Genomic DNA, 16,011 nt, shown 5'->3' on the forward strand with positions numbered 1-16,011 from the left:
GGCAAGAACAGGGGGGTCTGCTGGGGCTCCCCATCCTCCAGACCACCCCTGTCCTGCCCAAGAGCTGCGGCTGCCCTGCTCAGGCAGGTGAACGGCGTCCTGGGGGGGTCCGTGGTGCTGTCCCCAGCTCTGCCCCCCAATAAGACGGTGAAGGACCAGGGGAGTCTGCGGGGCTCAGATCACACTGCACCCGGCGCTGGTGGAGGATCAGTTCTTCAACCTCTCCGTCTGCGGTGGGTGGTTGCAAATCACCGGGCGATGCGACGGGTTGATGGCCCCAGTGGGACCAGTCCGCAGGAGGTGATAAAACCCTCCTGCCCCCGCAGCTATCAGACACCCAGGAAAGGGGAAGAGAAATTGCTCTGGCTGCTGAGCATCTGTCATGTGGATTTTCCTGGATTTATGACTAATTGTGACCCACCCCCCTCCGTGCTTCCCCTTCCCGTGCCCTCTCGCTGCCCCTCCAGCCCAGCCCATCTTCCCTGGGGGCCCAGGGTGTCCCCAGGGTGTCCCCAGGGTGTCCTCGGGGTGTCCCCTGCTAGGCTGGGTCCTGTGACTGCCTTTGCACCTTACACGTTGCCGGTGCCAAAGATCCAGCGCCAGCAGCTCTCCATCAGCGCCCAACGGTGCGACATCAGCCTGTGGTGCTGAGCGCCGGCTGACAGCAGTGCTGAGGTTCCCTGGCAGCTCAGCGGCTCCCTTGGGACACCGTGGGGACAGCTCTGCCAGGACCACCAGACGCTGTGCCTGCCCATGCCCACCAGCACCCTCAACTCCACCTACACCTGCGTGGTCCGAACCCCCCTCGAGGAGCAGCACGTCTCCGTCCCACTGGGCACCCTGTGCCCCCCGCAGGGTAAACCCCCCCCCCGGCCCCGAGATCCGGCCACCCAGCGGCGTCCTGGCACCCACCATGGCTTGTCCCCACAGATGCGTGGTGCAGAGGGGGAATGGGAGCCCTGCTCGGCTCCGTCTGGCTGGGGAGGGGAAGAAGAGGAAGAAGAAGAGGAAGAAAGGAGCCGGGGCAAGTGGGTGCTGCCCAGCACCGGCTTTTTCCTTCGCAGTGGCTCTGCCTGCCTGGACCAGGACAGCTCCATCCCCCCATTCCCTGCATCCCGGCTCCCTCCGACACCCCCCAGCTCACCGCCGCCTGCTCCTCTCCCCGCAGCCACCTTCTCCTCCCCCTCTGGCGAGGATGCTCTGCTGGAGGAGCCACGGTCACCGGGATCCAGAGGAGATCCCCGCTGGACACCGATGGATGTGTGGGTGAGGATGAGAGGCTGGCGCTGAATTCGGCTCCTGGCCCATTGCACGGTGATGCCAGATCTGAATTCGGCTCCTGGCCCATTCCATGGTGATGCCGGGTCCAAATTCAGCTCCTGGCCTGTTGCACGGTGATGCTGGCACCGAATTCGGCTCCTGGCCCGTTGCACGGTGATGCCAGGTCTGAATTCGGCTCCTGGCCCATTCCATGGTGATGCTGGGGCCAGATTCGGCTCCTGGCCTGTTGCGCGGTGATGCTGGGGCTGAATTTGGCTCGTGCCAGACCCAGGCTCCAGCTCCCAGCCCCCCCCCCCCGAAGCGCTGTGGCTGAGGGTCCCTCCATGCCCCCACAGCCCCCCGAGCTGGGGGCTGCAGCCCCTTCCCCAGCCCCCCCACCCCAGCAGCAGCTCCCGGCATCACTCTGAATACAGGGTGTGGGGTGCCAGGGGGGGACATTGAGGGGCACTTCCCAGGGCCACCATATCCCTGGGGGCTTGTCCTGGCTGGGGAGGGGTCATGACTGTCACTGCTGGCTTGGGGGGGGTGTCCCCCTGTTTTCTGCCCCCCCTAAGCAGCGAGACCACCCCCCACCATCTACAGCCAGCTGCAGGAAGGCACCGAGCCCCCCACGTAGCCCCCCACCGCCGGTGAGTGCCATGTGTCCCTGCCAGGACCTGGGGGGCTCCATCCTCATCCCACCCCCCCAGCTCTGTCCCCACACCGAGTGTCCCCACGTTGTCCTGGAGCAGGACAGGGACCACCGAGCCCCCCTGGCAATGAGCAGGGGTGGTGGGGTCAGGCTGGAGTGGGGGTCCAACCCCACCCCCCTTGGCTCACTGGTGACTCCAGTAAAGGTGAGTGAAAGCGAGGTGTGGGTGGATTTATGGGGGCCAACCCCCCCCCCGGGCACCCAGGGATGGAGGGGGTCTGCAGCTTGGGGAGGGGGGCCTGGGCTGCCCTCCCAGCTATGGGGGGCGGGTCTAGGTGGGGCGCGGGGTGGAGCCATTTGTGTGTGGCAAAGCCGGGGAGGGGGGGGGACAGGGGGTGATGCTCAGGGCTGGGGCTGGCACTGGGGTGGGGGCCCAGCCAAAACGTCCCCCCCGGGAGCTGCAGCAAGGGCAGAGTGGGGGGGCAGCACCCATGGGGGGTGGGGGAGCACCAATGGAGGGGGGGGCAGCACCCATGGAGGGGGGCAGCACCCATGGAGGGGGGCAGCACCCACGGCTCCATGCAGCACGTCAGGGGCTGGTCATGGGCCACCCCCACCCCAAGTGTGGGGGCCCACAGCCGGGTCCCCCCATACAGCCCCATCCCCATATGGCCGGGGTCCTATAGGGCTGGACCCCACACAGCTGGATCCCTCCACAGCTGGATCCCTGCACAGCTGGGCCCTGAGATAGCAGGACCCTGCACAGCTGGATCCCTGCACAGCTGGATCCCTGCACAGCTGGATCCCCATATAGTCAGGGTGAGCACAGCTGGATCTCTGCACAACTGGATGCTCATATAGTGGGGTCCCTGCGCAGCTGGATCCCCACATAGAGGACCCCACACACAGCCAGATCGCCAGACAGCAAGGTCCAGCTGCTGGATCCCCACACAGCTGGATCCCTGCACAGCTGGATCCCCGTATAGCAGGGTTCCTGCACAGCTTGATCCCCACACAGCTGGATGCCCATATAGTGGGGTCCCTGCACAGCTGGATCCCCATATAGTGTGGCTCCTGCACAGCCGGATCCTTACACAGCCAGATCCCTGCACAGCTGGATCCCCATATAGTGGGATTCCCTCACATCTGGACCCTGCACAGCTGGATTCCCGCACAGCTGGATCACCACACAGCTGGATCCCTGCACAGCTGCATCCCCCTATAGCAGCGCTCCCGCACAGCCGGATCCCCGCACAGCTGGATCCACACACAGCTGCATCCCCATATAGTGGGGTCCCCGCACAGCTGGATCCCTGCACAGCTGGATCTCCATATAGTGGTGTCCCCGCACAGCTAGATCCCCGCACAGCTGGATCCCCGCACAGCTAGATCCCCGCACAGCTGGATCCCTGCACAGCTGGATCCCTGCACAGCTGGATCTCCATATAGTGGGGTCCCCGCACAGCTGGATCCCCCTATGGGAGTCTCTTACAGCTGGACCCCCGCACACCGCCCACCTCCACACGGCCGCCCCCCCCCCCCGCCCCCCCGTCGCAGCGCGGGGCGGGGCCGTGCGTGCGCGCGCCCGCCGCCCGCGGCCGGAAGCGGAAGCGGGTCGGAGCGTGCCCGGAAGTGTGTGGGCGGTGGCGGCGGTTCCGGTTCCGGCGGCCGTGCGGGGGAGGCAGCGGCGGCGGCGGCGGCAGCAGCGAGGCGAGCGGCGCGTACCCCGCATCGGCACCGCGGCCCGGGCGCGCTCCGCCGCCCCCCCGCCCCCGCGTCACCCGCCGGACCCGGCCCGGCCCGCGCCGCCCCCGCAGGTGGGTCCCGGTGCCGGGCGCGGCCGAGCCGCCGCCACCGCCGCCCCCCGGCCTCCGGCGGGGCCGCCCCGGGCGCTGGGGCCCGGGGGAGCGGCTGCCGGCGGGGCCGCGGCGAGGAGGGGGGCGGTTACCGGACGGGGGGTGGCGGCGGCGGGGGGTGCCGCCGGGAACCAGGAGGTGAAGGCCGCGGCGGGCCCGGTGCCCGGAGGCCTTTGGGGGCGATGCTGCGGGGGGGGGAGAGCGGGGGCGAACGGGCAGCCCCCGGTTACCGGGGGGCGCTCGGGGGGCTGCGGGAGTGCTACGGGGAGCCGTGGCGGGGGAGCCCCCCGGTAACCGGGTGCGTGGGAGCGGGAGGGGGGGGGGGCGCACGGTTCCCGGGGAGGGGGGGGCGGGTTACGGTGTTGGGGAGGCGGCGGGCCGGGCCCGTGGCGGGGGGGCGGCGGGGCCGTGGCTGCCCCGCCCGGGGCAGGGGAGGGAGCGGCGCGGCGGGCGGGCAGGCTGGGGCAGGCCGGCGGGAGGGGGCGGCGGGGCTGTAACGGGAGCCCGGAGCCCGGGCCCGGCCGCCGCCGCGGCGCCTCGGCTCCTCCTGGCAGCCATTTACATACTTTGAACATTTCAAAGCAGCGAAACCCGGCGGGGACCGAGCGGGGACGGTGCCTCCGGGGGGCTCGGCAGCCTGCCGGGCCGGGGGGGCTGCCCGCAGCCGGCGCCCGGTGCTGCTGTTACTCCCCGGTGCCCATTTTACCCTTTTTTTTTTTTTCTTTTTTTTTTTTTTTTTTGGTGGCGGTGCAACCCTTGATTTCCAAAGCGCTGGCAGGTCGCGCTTCCAGCCCAGCTCACCTAAAGCGATTGGAATCAGATGTGCCGTCTCCAGCGGGGATCAGGAGCTGGGATTTTATCCCCCCCCCCCCCCCCCCTTTTTTTTTTTCCCCTCGCTGGTACATCTGGGCGAGCTCAGCAGCTTGTGTATTTTGGCAGCGGAGCCCGTCTAGTAACAGAAGACAAACTGTGTTTGGCTTGTTTTGTCTGTCTGACGGCCCCGCCGTGCGGCGTTTCGTTCCCCGAGCAGGAGGGAAACGGGGATTAAACCACCGGCTCTTTGGAAAGATGCACCGGGCTGAATCCCATCGGGGAGACCCCGGGCAGGGTTACAGCTGGAGGTGGTTTTTCCAGAGCGATTCCAAGCGCTGCCCGCGATAATGGCGTGTGGATGTCGCTGATGCCGATTTCCTTCTGTTTCCCAGTCAGCAGGAGGGAGAAAATGAAAGCAGGCTGCAGCATTGTGGATAAGCCAGAAGGAGGAGGAGGTAAGGAAGTCTAAAGGCTGAGTTGTTCAGCTGTTACAAATTCTTTTCCCAGGATAAAGGAGCTCAGGAGGGATTAATTCCACCTCTCCCAAAAGCTCTCTTATGTGGGCAAAAAGCCGTGTGTGAGTGAGGATCGGTCAGATGTTTGCTCGATGGGCTGTCGGCAAGTTTTTAAGAGCGCCAGGTTTAATATGCAAATAAATCTTCCCGGATATGTTTTCTCCGTAAGGATTTGGGGTCCCTGAGGCGGATCCCCTCTGCTCTGGTACAGCTCGTGCCTGGTTTTGTCTCCGTTGCAGCCTGCGATAGCGGTGTGGGTGGCGTTGGAGCGTGATGCGACTTCTTCCACGCTGCTGGAGCCTGAAATTGTAGCCACGATGATTTGGGGGGGGGGGGGGGGGGGGGGGGGGGCGAGAAAAGGAAAAAAAAAAAACCACCCAAACCCCTCGTGTTAGTAGTTGTGCTGGGAAACTATTCTGAGAAAGCTGAACTTGGCAGTCGCTCAGAAACATCTGCCGGCACAGTTGAATCTGGAGCGGGCTGCCGTGGCTTGAAATAAAGGGGAGCTGAGAGCTGTCTGCCCTCGCCCCCCAACATCAGCGCACCAAATGCTCAAATCTGGATGATTTGCCTTATTTTAGCTGCCTGGAGTCCAAATTGTACGCTGCCTAAAGCTGCTGAGCTCCTTTCTGCTGCTGCTTACGTTTATGTCCTTTTCAGTTTTAATGTTTTGGGGTTTTTTTGTGGTGGTTTAATTCCCCTCCGGGGAGAGGGGGCTAAAAGGAATCAGAAAATGAGCAGCTAGAGTAGGAGAGCCGGGTTTCTCTGCTTCCACCTTGAACGTTTAGTAGAATTACAGCCCCCAGCGATGCTCTGTGGTCTCACCCTGGCGAAAACATGATAAATAGTCAGCAGAGCTTGGCAGCTGTGAGCTCCTGTTGCTGTCTGAGTGACTTTTGCTTTTTTTGGCCCTTTCCAAGGTTATCATTTCCCAGAGTGGGCTTACAAGACTGAGTCCAGCCCCGGCTCCCGGCAGATCCAGTTATGGCATTTCATCCTGGAGCTGCTGCAGAAGGAGGAGTTCCGCCATGTCATCGCCTGGCAGCAGGGCGAGTACGGGGAGTTTGTCATCAAGGACCCTGACGAGGTGGCCCGACTGTGGGGCAGGAGAAAATGCAAACCCCAGATGAACTACGACAAGCTGAGCCGGGCGCTCAGGTGAGCAGAAGCTCCCACGTAGGCGAGGAGCTGGTAACGAGCCCTCCTTCCATCCTTCCCTGCCTCTTTTGGGCAACTGGTTGTAGATATTCGGTCCCTGATTCGGTGGCACCTGCAGTTCTGGGAGGTTTGTGTCTTGATTTTGAGTTCTGGGGTGCCACATTGTTCAGGTAGGTCTGACTGTACCTGGGTGTGATGAGAAAGACAGAGGAGGGAGTCCCTGGTTCACCGTGCCCTGTTCTGCACCCCGGTGTAAATTTGCACCCTGGTTCAGGTTGTCATTATCAGAATGGCTTCCTTCCGGGGAGCTCTTCTGCCTCTTTTCTCAGCTTCCATTGCCGCTGCTGGCTTGAGCAATGAAGGTGTGGGAGGAAACCAGAGGTGTTACTCTATTATCACACCATCAAGGGTACCGTTTCAGAGAAAGCAGCTCCCCTTTCTAACAGAATTTGTACCAGTCTCTAGCGCTAAATCTGGGCAAATCAAAGTTCGGCACTGGTCTGAAGGCGAGGGCCTGGACTGGGTCTTTCCCAAGCCCGGAGGACAGGAATTTGGGTAATCTTAAGGACACCCTCTGTCCCCTTGCGTGAGACAGGGGCTGAGCGTTCCTCACTTTGCACTTTGTAACTCCAAAGCCTCCAGTACGACTTTGCCCTCTGTTTAGACCCTTCCTTAGGTGGTTGGGGTTTTTTTCCCCTGTTATTGCTGTATATTTTGAAGTTAGACGGTGGAAAACTAGCATGACCCTCCGAATATTTCAGCATTTCAAGCCTGTCACCTGCAAGAGCGGCTGGGTTCCTGACAGGTTCTGGCATTATCAGTCTGTAACATGGACTTCGCTGCCTTACGCCCTGTGATACCTCCTGGGTGGAGCTGACAAAGACAAACAAGGCAGCAAACATGAGAGTCTTGTACTGGAACAGGAAGGAAACAATAAATTGAATGGCACCGGGGCTGTAATTGGTACATGGGAGTGGAAAATAGCCTCCACCTGCCGACACGGATCACGTCTTGGCATCTCGATGCCCAGTGTGACAGCAATGGGACAAGGGCACTGCAGGTAGCAGCAGCCACCCCAGCTGGGGACCTGTGGCTCCTTCCCTCCTCCTGCTCGGAGCGGGCGCTGCTTTGTTTGGTGTGCGCTGTGGCAACAGGCACCCTGCCTTGATCTACCCCCTAAGGACAGAGAATGGTGGCGATGATCCACGCGTTACACCTTTGTTTGGACACCAGCGGTTAGGAGGCTGAGGACAAACAGTGGTGGTGTAAGCGGGGAGGAGGCTGCGGTGGGGATTATACCCGCTGTCTCTGTGGCAGAGTCCTCCTGCCTCGGTTTGGTGCTGTGAAGGTGAGGAAGGGGCGGGGGGCTGGCTCCCAGTGCCTGCCCTCTGCAGCCCCCGATCATTTTGAATCCCAAGGTGCAAATGGGTGAACAAAAGGAAAGCAATTTGCTCACAGGCACGAGAGCAGCAGAAACCAGCTCTCCCCATTTCCAGCCTGATACCCGGTACGCTGTTACAATACCCTGAGCCCTGAAACTGGCAGAAATAAAACCCAAATCTGAGCTCATCTGGGTAATTTGGTCTTTTTTCACTCGGCTCTGCCGCTGCCCTGGGTTTTGTTCTGCCCCAGCCCAGGCGCACATTCCCCTCTTGCGGGTTCTGTCTCTTAGCACAGGTTCAGCTGAACGTTCCCTTCCCGTTCTGGGTCCCGTAACGTTCCCGCGGCAGTCGCAGCCCACGTGGAGCAACCGCCTGTTTCGCTGGCTGCGGGGCACTTTGCAGATGGGAATAGGGATGTCGTGCCAGCGCCGTGTGGGATGCTTGTACGAGACCCCCCAGCCCGTGGCACTGGTCCCAGTTTGGACAGGGGTGAGAACCAGCACGTACAGGCTTGGCCTGTTGTTCAGTTTTCGCTTCTTTTCAGGATCTCACCTTTTCCCACATGTTCTAAGGGACACAGTGACCTGTAGGTTTGAAACCTCCTGCTAAAGAACGGGCTGTAAAAGGGGAGTGCGTGTCGTTTGGAAACTTCCCTCTCAACTAATCATTTCTTGCATCAATAACGTAAATTCTCGGGGTGACTTCATTTTTGTAGATACGTCAGGGGTGGACGTTGATGGCCCTAAAGGAAACGGGGCCCTTAAGCCACCGCGCGCTTTGATCGATCTCTTTTAACTTATTAATAGATACTATTACAACAAGAGGATTCTCCACAAGACAAAAGGCAAAAGGTTTACCTACAAGTTCAACTTCAACAAGCTGGTGATGCCCAACTACCCGTTCATTAACATTCGGCCTAATGGTGAGTGGGGAGGGGGGGCTGCTGCTTTTAACTGGCGGGGCTCCTGGCGTGTGGAACAGCCCCTGCAGACCCCTTATCAGTCATCTCCGCCAGGGCAATCAGTGCTGTTGTGGTGGGAATGCCTGGACCTTGATAAAGCCTTATCTTGGGGCTCTCTTTCCCTCGGGTTTGTCACAGACGCAGCTGTGGTTGGCTTTGGCGGGGAGGGGGGAGACTAGAGGCATTTTGGTTTCCTCTTCGAGCTCGCTCGCCTGCCTTTATGGGTGTTGCAGGTTTGCTTTGCTCGCTGTCGTGGCTGTCCTTGGGCTAAGAGGGTTTTAGCTCTGTTGCAGGGACCTTGCCTCACTCACATGCTCCTAACGTAAGTTTATGGTGCCATATAAATGTGACCCTTCTTGACAAGGAGCTTAGAGGTGCACGGCGAGGCATGCGGGCGGGCGCTGTCGGAAAGTTCACGGCTGAACAGCAGTTTGCTCTCCTCCTTGCTTCTGTGAAAGCCACTTGTTTGCTTTGGGTTTGCTCCTTTTCAATCAAAAGGAAATTTTTTTCTTAACCAAATTCTACGTAGAGTTGAGAGGAACGTAATAGCGAGCGCAGTTTCCAGAGGAAGAGCAGTAACTCAGCTGAGTTTGACTAAAATCACAGGTATTTCTCGAGCCTCCCTGCGGCAGAGCAGCCTGCTGACATTCAGGATAACGAAAGAGAGTTTGGGAACGGAGCGTTAATTGTTCCCTTTTCATCCAAAAAGGCCTTTGAGTCTCTTGCCAGGAGTAGTAGCAGGAGTTCGCTCTGGGTTTGTCCCAGAGTCAGCAGTACTGCTGTGGTTTCTCTGGAAGAGGGTCTTTGTTTGCAAGATGCTTTTTGGTGGAGTCAAGTCCCGTCACCCCCCTATAGCTAGATTTCTACAGCTGGGGTGATTGCCTCTGTAACTGCACAGCCACCAGGCAGTCAGGGAAACGAGTGGCCATCGAGTCCATCAAAAAAAAAAAAAAAAAACCAAACAAAAAAAAACAAACCCAAAAAACTCAACCACCACCTTCTGGAAGTCATTACAGCGAGGCCTGAGACTGCAAAGTCACACTTTCTTTGCTGCAGAGCGCAGAGGCGCCTGAACCAGCCTTTCTCCCAGCACTGTGCGCTTAGTTCTCACCTCGTGAAGAGCGCCCCAGGGGGAGTCTTGAAGATTTGTCTAGCAGGGAGAGAGCAGGGGAAGAAAATGGGGCTTGAATGTTGACTCCGAAACCCCGGCGGCTGAGAAAAACAACTTACATGTGGGCAAGAGTATTTCTCACCGGTGCTGGTGTAGCCAGTGCCTACGTACGGTGGTGATTGCTCGTTGATCTTGGCAGTTGAAGCGACCTGCATCCCACCCTGCTCCCTGGAGAGTCCCAGCTTCGTTTCAAGGCATTGTCTTCTAAGCCAAACGGGGCTGGGAGAATGGAAATAATTCATAAAGGCGTTCTGCTTCACCTGTGGGGGACACGCTGCCTTTACGGCAGCGAGGAGAAGGCAGTGTGTTCTTCAGGAGTCCTTAGCCAAAGCATGGGGGTGTAAGATGTAGTACGAAGCTGCGCTGCAAATCTATAATTACTTGCAGCAACGAGTCTGGGCAGTTCCAGCTCAATATTGCTCACTGCTGTTCCTTTTCCCTGTTTGCAGCCACTCCCTCCTATCTCTGGGGCATGCATTTAAAAAAAGAAGTTTGGAGAACTGGAATGCACTTGTCTAATTACAACCTGTTTTCTTTCCTTCTGGCTGGGATGGGGGTTGGGATATCAAACCTGTTTGGGGCACTGGAATCAAGTTTCTTCTCCCGGCTCTCGGTGGCGGGGTTTTGAAGGGAAGGGAGAGTCAACGGGTGCGCTGGGGAGGTGAGGGAGCAGGTGGAAGGATTTGCCTCAATATGGCTCGTTACGGCACGAGTAAGTCGTAGCCAGGCGCCTCCGTAGGCACGGCGGTGGAAGAGGAGCCAGGGAGAGCTGGCAGCGTTGCTGGCAGGAGTGGTGGAGAGCAGACTTCTTCCCAGCAAAGCACAAATTGGTGACTTTCAGTCAGCCCCGAGAGCTTGAGGTTTAACCAGCAGCGCTTCTGCCGGTGGCGTTGGAGCGCGATTGCTTAACTGTGCTCCTCACGCACCCGCGTGGAGACGTTTTCTGGTTAAACCGGAGCGAGGAGGTCAGAGGAGGGCGGCTGAAAGTGGAAGTTGCTTCAGTGGCCTTGGAGGGTGACAAAACCTCGGTTGGGGCGAGGTGTGGAGGTGGGCAGAGGAGACGGGAGCCGTGCAGGGGAAGGGAGCAGATGGGGAAGGCAGCTCCCAGCTCGGCAGCGGCTGCGTTGTTGATGGCGCACGCACGCACGGTATTTTTGTGTTAGTCTTCCAAACGCCCGCGGGCACAGCCCGAAAAGCAGCTCTTTACCTGTGTTTTAACTCCCTTGGCGACTGCGCTCTTTAACTCTCTCCCCTACCTTTTTTTTTTTTTCTTTATTCCCCCCCTTCCCTGTCCCAGGTGTTGTGCCGCAGAGCGCTCCCCCGGTCCCCACAGCTTCATCCCGCTTCCATTTCCCACCGCTGGACAGCCACTCTCCCACCGAAGATGCCCAGCCCAGCCGTTTCTCCAGTGCGTCCCTGGTCCCATCCAACCCTGAAGCGTTGGGTGACGGTGGCGAGAGGAAGCCAGACATGCCGGAGCTGGAGGACGGCTCCTCGGATTGGCGCCGTGGCGTGGATCTCATGGCCTCGCGCAACGCGGTGGGCGCCGGTAGCGTCAACCACCAGAAGCGCAAGCCCGATATTATGCTCCCTCTCTTCACCAGGCCCGGGATGTACCCGGATCCTCACAGCCCCTTCGCCGTGTCCCCCCTGCCAGGGCGTGGCGGGGTCCTAAACGTCCCGATCTCTCCTGCCTTGTCCCTGACTCCAACCATTTTCTCCTACAGCCCCTCTCCGGGCCTCAGCCCCTTCACAGGTAGCAGCTGCTTTTCTTTTAACCCTGAAGAAATGAAACACTACCTGCATTCACAAGCTTGCTCCGTCTTCAACTACCACCTGAGTCCGCGGACTTTCCCCCGCTATCCGCTCATGGTGCCACCACTACAGTGCCAAATGCCCCTGGAGGAGCAGCCCCAGTTCCCCATCAAGCTACAGCCTCCCCCCGTGGGGCGCAAAAACAGGGAGAGACTGGAAAGCGCCGAGGAGCCGGCGGTCCCCCAGCTGGCCACCCCTCCTCCCAGGGTCAAGGTGGAGCCCGCGATGGACAAGGAGGCAGAGTGTGAAGAGCCAGCGGTGAAAGGAAAAGACAAAACCGAGCGAGAGGAAGGTTCCAGCGTGGCAGCCAGCCTGGAAGAAGAGAAAGCACCTGTGTTTGCCAGACCAGCTGCCCCGTCGTGGCACCCAGCCCCCCCGGCACCCACCCAGGCCGGCTTCTCGGCTGAAGAACCCCAGGAGCAAGGGGAGAGCAGCGGGGAGAAGTCATCCCGGGAGCCTGCCGGAGAATCAGGGGCGCAGGAGAAGAGAGAGGACGCCCTGATGCCTCCAAAGCTGCGTCTCAAGCGCCGCTGGAACGGTGACCGGCAAGCGGACATCCCCGAGGAGCGTCAGAACGGCCGAGTCCACTGGAACGGGGCGCTGGGCAGCCCGCACCTCGCGGCGGCTCCCAAGGCCGTGACGGCCACGGCTGCCTCCGACACCTAAGGCCGGGGGAGCCTTGCGGTCCGTCTGCGCTGCAAACATCCGTGTATTTATGTAGCAAGGTTGCAGAGCGTGGGGGGCGGGCGGGGGGCTGGGGCTAGCCTGGTTTGGTAATTCTAGAAACTAGGGGGTTTGTGTTCTTTGTTTTCCTTGTTGAATTGCAGGTGAGACGCGGTTGTCTTGCTCCGATTAGGAGAGGCGAGGGAAGCCGGCCGCCCTTGTGCGCAAGCTTCACACCTTGCACGAACTCCAGCGGGGTTGAGGCCTCCACCGGGACGGAGGAACTCCAGACATGGTCTATTTTCTATGCGCTCTAGTATTTATAGAAGCAGGAATCTCTGAATTCATCTAGTTCCCTTTTTTTATATATATATATATATATATACACGGAGCCTGGTGCGATGGTGGGAGAGGATTTCCTGCCCGTTCGAGATGTGCTGTGCATCAGCCTCGGGAGCCGTCTGTATTTTTTTTTTTTTGAGGGGGGGGGGAGGAATCAGGGGGACGGGACGAGGAATTATTGCACTGTCTGTGGAGCGGGGAAGGTTGCGGAAAAAAAACACAACTCAGAAAATCACCGGTGCGCCAGCAAGGTGGGACGCTGCTGGAGAGGGAGGCGCGTTCCCAGCAAGCGGATCTTGGGGCTGGGGGGGTGGGGGGGAGGGAAGCGCTTCAGGAGATGTTAAGTCGTCCCTTTCGCCTTTCTGAAATACTGCAGAAGCCATGAGCAAAATATTTTAAAAAAAAAAAAAAAAAATCTTTCAGGGAAGGGAGCGGGGTGAGAAAAAAAATAACCTAATGCCTTTAATATACGCATTAAAATGTACCCTAGGTTTTTTTTTTCTTTTTTTTTTTTTTCTTTTTTTTTTCCTAATTGTCTGGGTGGAGTTGGGAGTGATTGGAAGATTAACACTGAAATGCTTGTGGTGAGTTCATAGAGAAGGAATGACAGGAGCTTTGTTAAATCTGATTTCCTTTGTTTGGTTCCCCTATCACTTTGACTCATGCCTTAACTACGCGGACACTTTATGCGAGCAGGGTTCTATGGACGGGAGCAGCCAGAGCCGGACGCGTTTGGCCGAGGTCGGGTTTTTCCCGAGGTTTTTGGCTTGTGCCTGATGATGGAGAAGTGCCGGAGAAGCGCGGTGGTGGTGGTGGTTGCGGCTCGGCGGCTCCGTCGCTGCAGGCTGGGTCGAGGCAGGGTTCGCAGTGTAAATCTCGCTGTATTTTTGCTGTAAATCTGCTCTTTCCCTACGCAGCTGCGTTTGTCGTTAGGCTGATTAACTTAGAACTCTGGATTCCGTTGAGGAATGCGCTCGTCTCCCACCGCGGCGGGGGACGAATCCCTAACCGATTCCTTGAAAGGAGCTTGGAAAGACCCGATCTCCACGGGGATAGAGCCGCGTCTCCGGAGAGCAGCTGATTATTCACGCGATCGTAGGCGAGAGGCGTGCGCGGGCAGATTCCTTCAGTCGAGGACTCGGGAACTGTCGGAGGAGGGCAGGGAGCGCGTGTGCGAGCACAAAATTCTTTGCCAACGTTCGTAGGCAGAGAGCCGGGGCTGCTCGGGAGATGCCCAGAGGAGGTGCTGGTGCGTGGTACCCGGGGGATGCGGGAGCTGTGAGCCGCTTGCCTGGGCGAGCTCGGATCCGGCACCTGGATTGACCTCCACGGTCAGAGCCCGAGCGTGGAGGAAAAAGGGGGGAAGGAACCCCTCAATCCGGCCCCGGAGAGGGTGTCGGCGAGTGAACTCAGGAATTAGAAACACGAGGCCTTTCCCATCCGTCATGCATATCGTCACCCCCCCTCGCGCCCAAGTGCCGGAGCCCGCGGGCACCGCTCCCGTTTGGGGAGGGGGCCAGGGCAGAGGTGGGGGGGGGAAGCTGCCCTTCTCGCCCTTCGTTTAAGGCAAAAAAAAAAAAAAAAAAAAAAAGTTGAACTGTTGTTTGGCTTTAAAAGTTTGTAATCGGTTGGGGGGGGGGGGGGGAGGGCCTGGGGAGGGGAGGGGGTGTTGTCTTCATAGCCATTGCACTGCAAACCGGGAACTCCGCGTTCAGGGATAAAGGACTCAGGTTCTCAGGACAACAACGGACCAGTGACCGGCTGCGGGTGATGGGCTTCGCTTTTTGGGAGGGCGGGGGTCTGGCTGGGCCCCCCCCCTTCCACCGTCACCCACGTCCCCCACCGGCTCCGGGGGTCACCTTGGTGTGAGGCAGGGGGGCTCCTCCCGACCAGACTTAGCAGCAGCCTCGGAGGAGGGCGCTTATAAATACATTTTAAATAAGAAAACGCCACAAAAAAAAAAAAAACACACACGAAAAAAAAATTATATATATTCCGATGTGCCAAAATATTTAAACTTGTAAAGTTTAAATGGGTGAAATCTCAACGTCCACCTGTATTAACTAATCAAGAGCATGTTAATGTTTAAACCATTTTTGCTTTGTTTAGTCATAGAGAATCTGTAGGAAAGAGACTTTAAGCGGACAACCAGCATTCAGCCAGGATTTTGGGGGGAAAAAAAGGAAAAAAAAAAAAAATACATATATATAAAATAAATAAATCCCGCTCCAGATGGGGCAGGGAGGATCGGCCACCGTCTCCCGGCGGTGGCAAGCGAGCCTGGCAGAACTTCACCGGCTGCGGAGTCGGAACGAGCCCCGGCGTGTCCCGTCCCCGATTCCAGGGGAGAGGAGGAGGAGGATGAGGATGAGGAGGAAGAGCCCCTCTCCAGAAGCATTAACCTCAGCGGCCCAACACGTCGCCCTCGTCGCCTGTGGGAGGTTCCACCCGTTGCTCGGTTGTCCCTTGTTTTTATTTATTCCATAATTATGGTTTTGTTTTTAAAGTAACTTTTTTGTGTGGGGGGTGGGGGGTGTTTGTTTTTTTTTTTTTTTTTTTTTGTCTTACGGATCCTGGTGGGTTTAAGAACACTGAGTTTCTTGTTTTGGTTTGAAATAATCGTAATCAGATTGTTTTTTTCTTAAAAAAAGAAAATCAATTTTTAGAGTGCTTTTAAGGAGAAAGTATTTACTGATAGGATTATTTGGGGGGGGGCGGGGGGTTGGTTTTTTTTTGATTTTTTTTTTTTTTTTTAAAAAAAAAAAAAAACCAACAACGAATCACTTTTCCTGAGGCATGTTCTTTGACTTTCCTAGAATCGATTCAGCAGGGATTAGTTGTGGATGCATACACGTACGGCGGGGACATGGTTAGCTCGAGCTGTCTGTCCACGGAGAGCAGGATGGAACGTGTGTGTATATGTACATAACAATGTAAAGTAGTCTTTAAAATACTCCATTGTGCAGTGCCTTTAGACGTTCCACTTTCTATAAAGTCTTCAAAAAAAAAAAAGGTTGCATATATATATTATATATATATGATGTAATGTTATAGAAATATATGTATAATATACATATTTTTTTCCAGGGGTATCTGATAGCTCTGTATTTTGTTATGGAAGTTGAAAGAAAAAAAAAGAAAAAAAAAAAAGTATTTTACCTCAAATTAAAAAGTTAAATAAACCTTTTAAATAAGCAGTTCTGCTGGTTGCTCGGTCCTTGGGGGGTTTCGCTCCGGGGCTGGTGGGTGATGCCGCTTGACCAGTGTCACCCAAGTTTTTCCTAGAGCCAAGGCCGCCCCCGGATCCACTGCGGATCAAGATGCTCTTGGCTGGATTTTTGGAGAGGAGCTGACCCACCGCCCCCACCGCAGCATCCTAAACCCCCGTGGCGTTTTTCCCAAGGTAACACATCCCAAACCCCG

General features: G+C 57.6%; 1 protein-coding gene across 1 annotated transcript; it reads left to right on the forward strand.

Annotated features, from left to right (window-relative positions):
* The first annotated feature begins 3,516 nt into the window (after positions 1-3,516).
* ETV3 (ETS variant transcription factor 3) lies at positions 3,517-15,785 on the forward strand. The gene is made up of 5 exons (XM_080368566.1): positions 3,517-3,729; positions 4,974-5,036; positions 6,017-6,254; positions 8,443-8,558; positions 11,066-15,785. The coding sequence occupies exons 2-5, from the start codon at positions 4,991-4,993 to the stop codon at positions 12,247-12,249; spliced, it is 1,584 nt and encodes a 527-aa protein (XP_080224692.1). The 5' UTR covers positions 3,517-3,729; positions 4,974-4,990; the 3' UTR covers positions 12,250-15,785.
* The last annotated feature ends 226 nt before the right edge of the window (positions 15,786-16,011 follow it).

The sequence above is a fragment of the Falco punctatus genome (genome assembly GCF_963210335.1).
Source record: "Falco punctatus genome assembly, chromosome: 18".
Classification (NCBI taxonomy): domain Eukaryota; kingdom Metazoa; phylum Chordata; class Aves; order Falconiformes; family Falconidae; genus Falco; species Falco punctatus.

Coding starts and splice junctions, on each gene's coding strand:
- ETV3 (XM_080368566.1), top strand. CDS start 4,991: ATGAAAGCAGGCTGCAGCATTGTGGATAAGCCAGAAGGAGGAGGAG. Junction 5,037..6,016: donor TAAGCCAGAAGGAGGAGGAG/GTAAGGAAGTCT, acceptor GCCCTTTCCAAG/GTTATCATTTCCCAGAGTGG. Junction 6,255..8,442: donor AAGCTGAGCCGGGCGCTCAG/GTGAGCAGAAGC, acceptor ACTTATTAATAG/ATACTATTACAACAAGAGGA.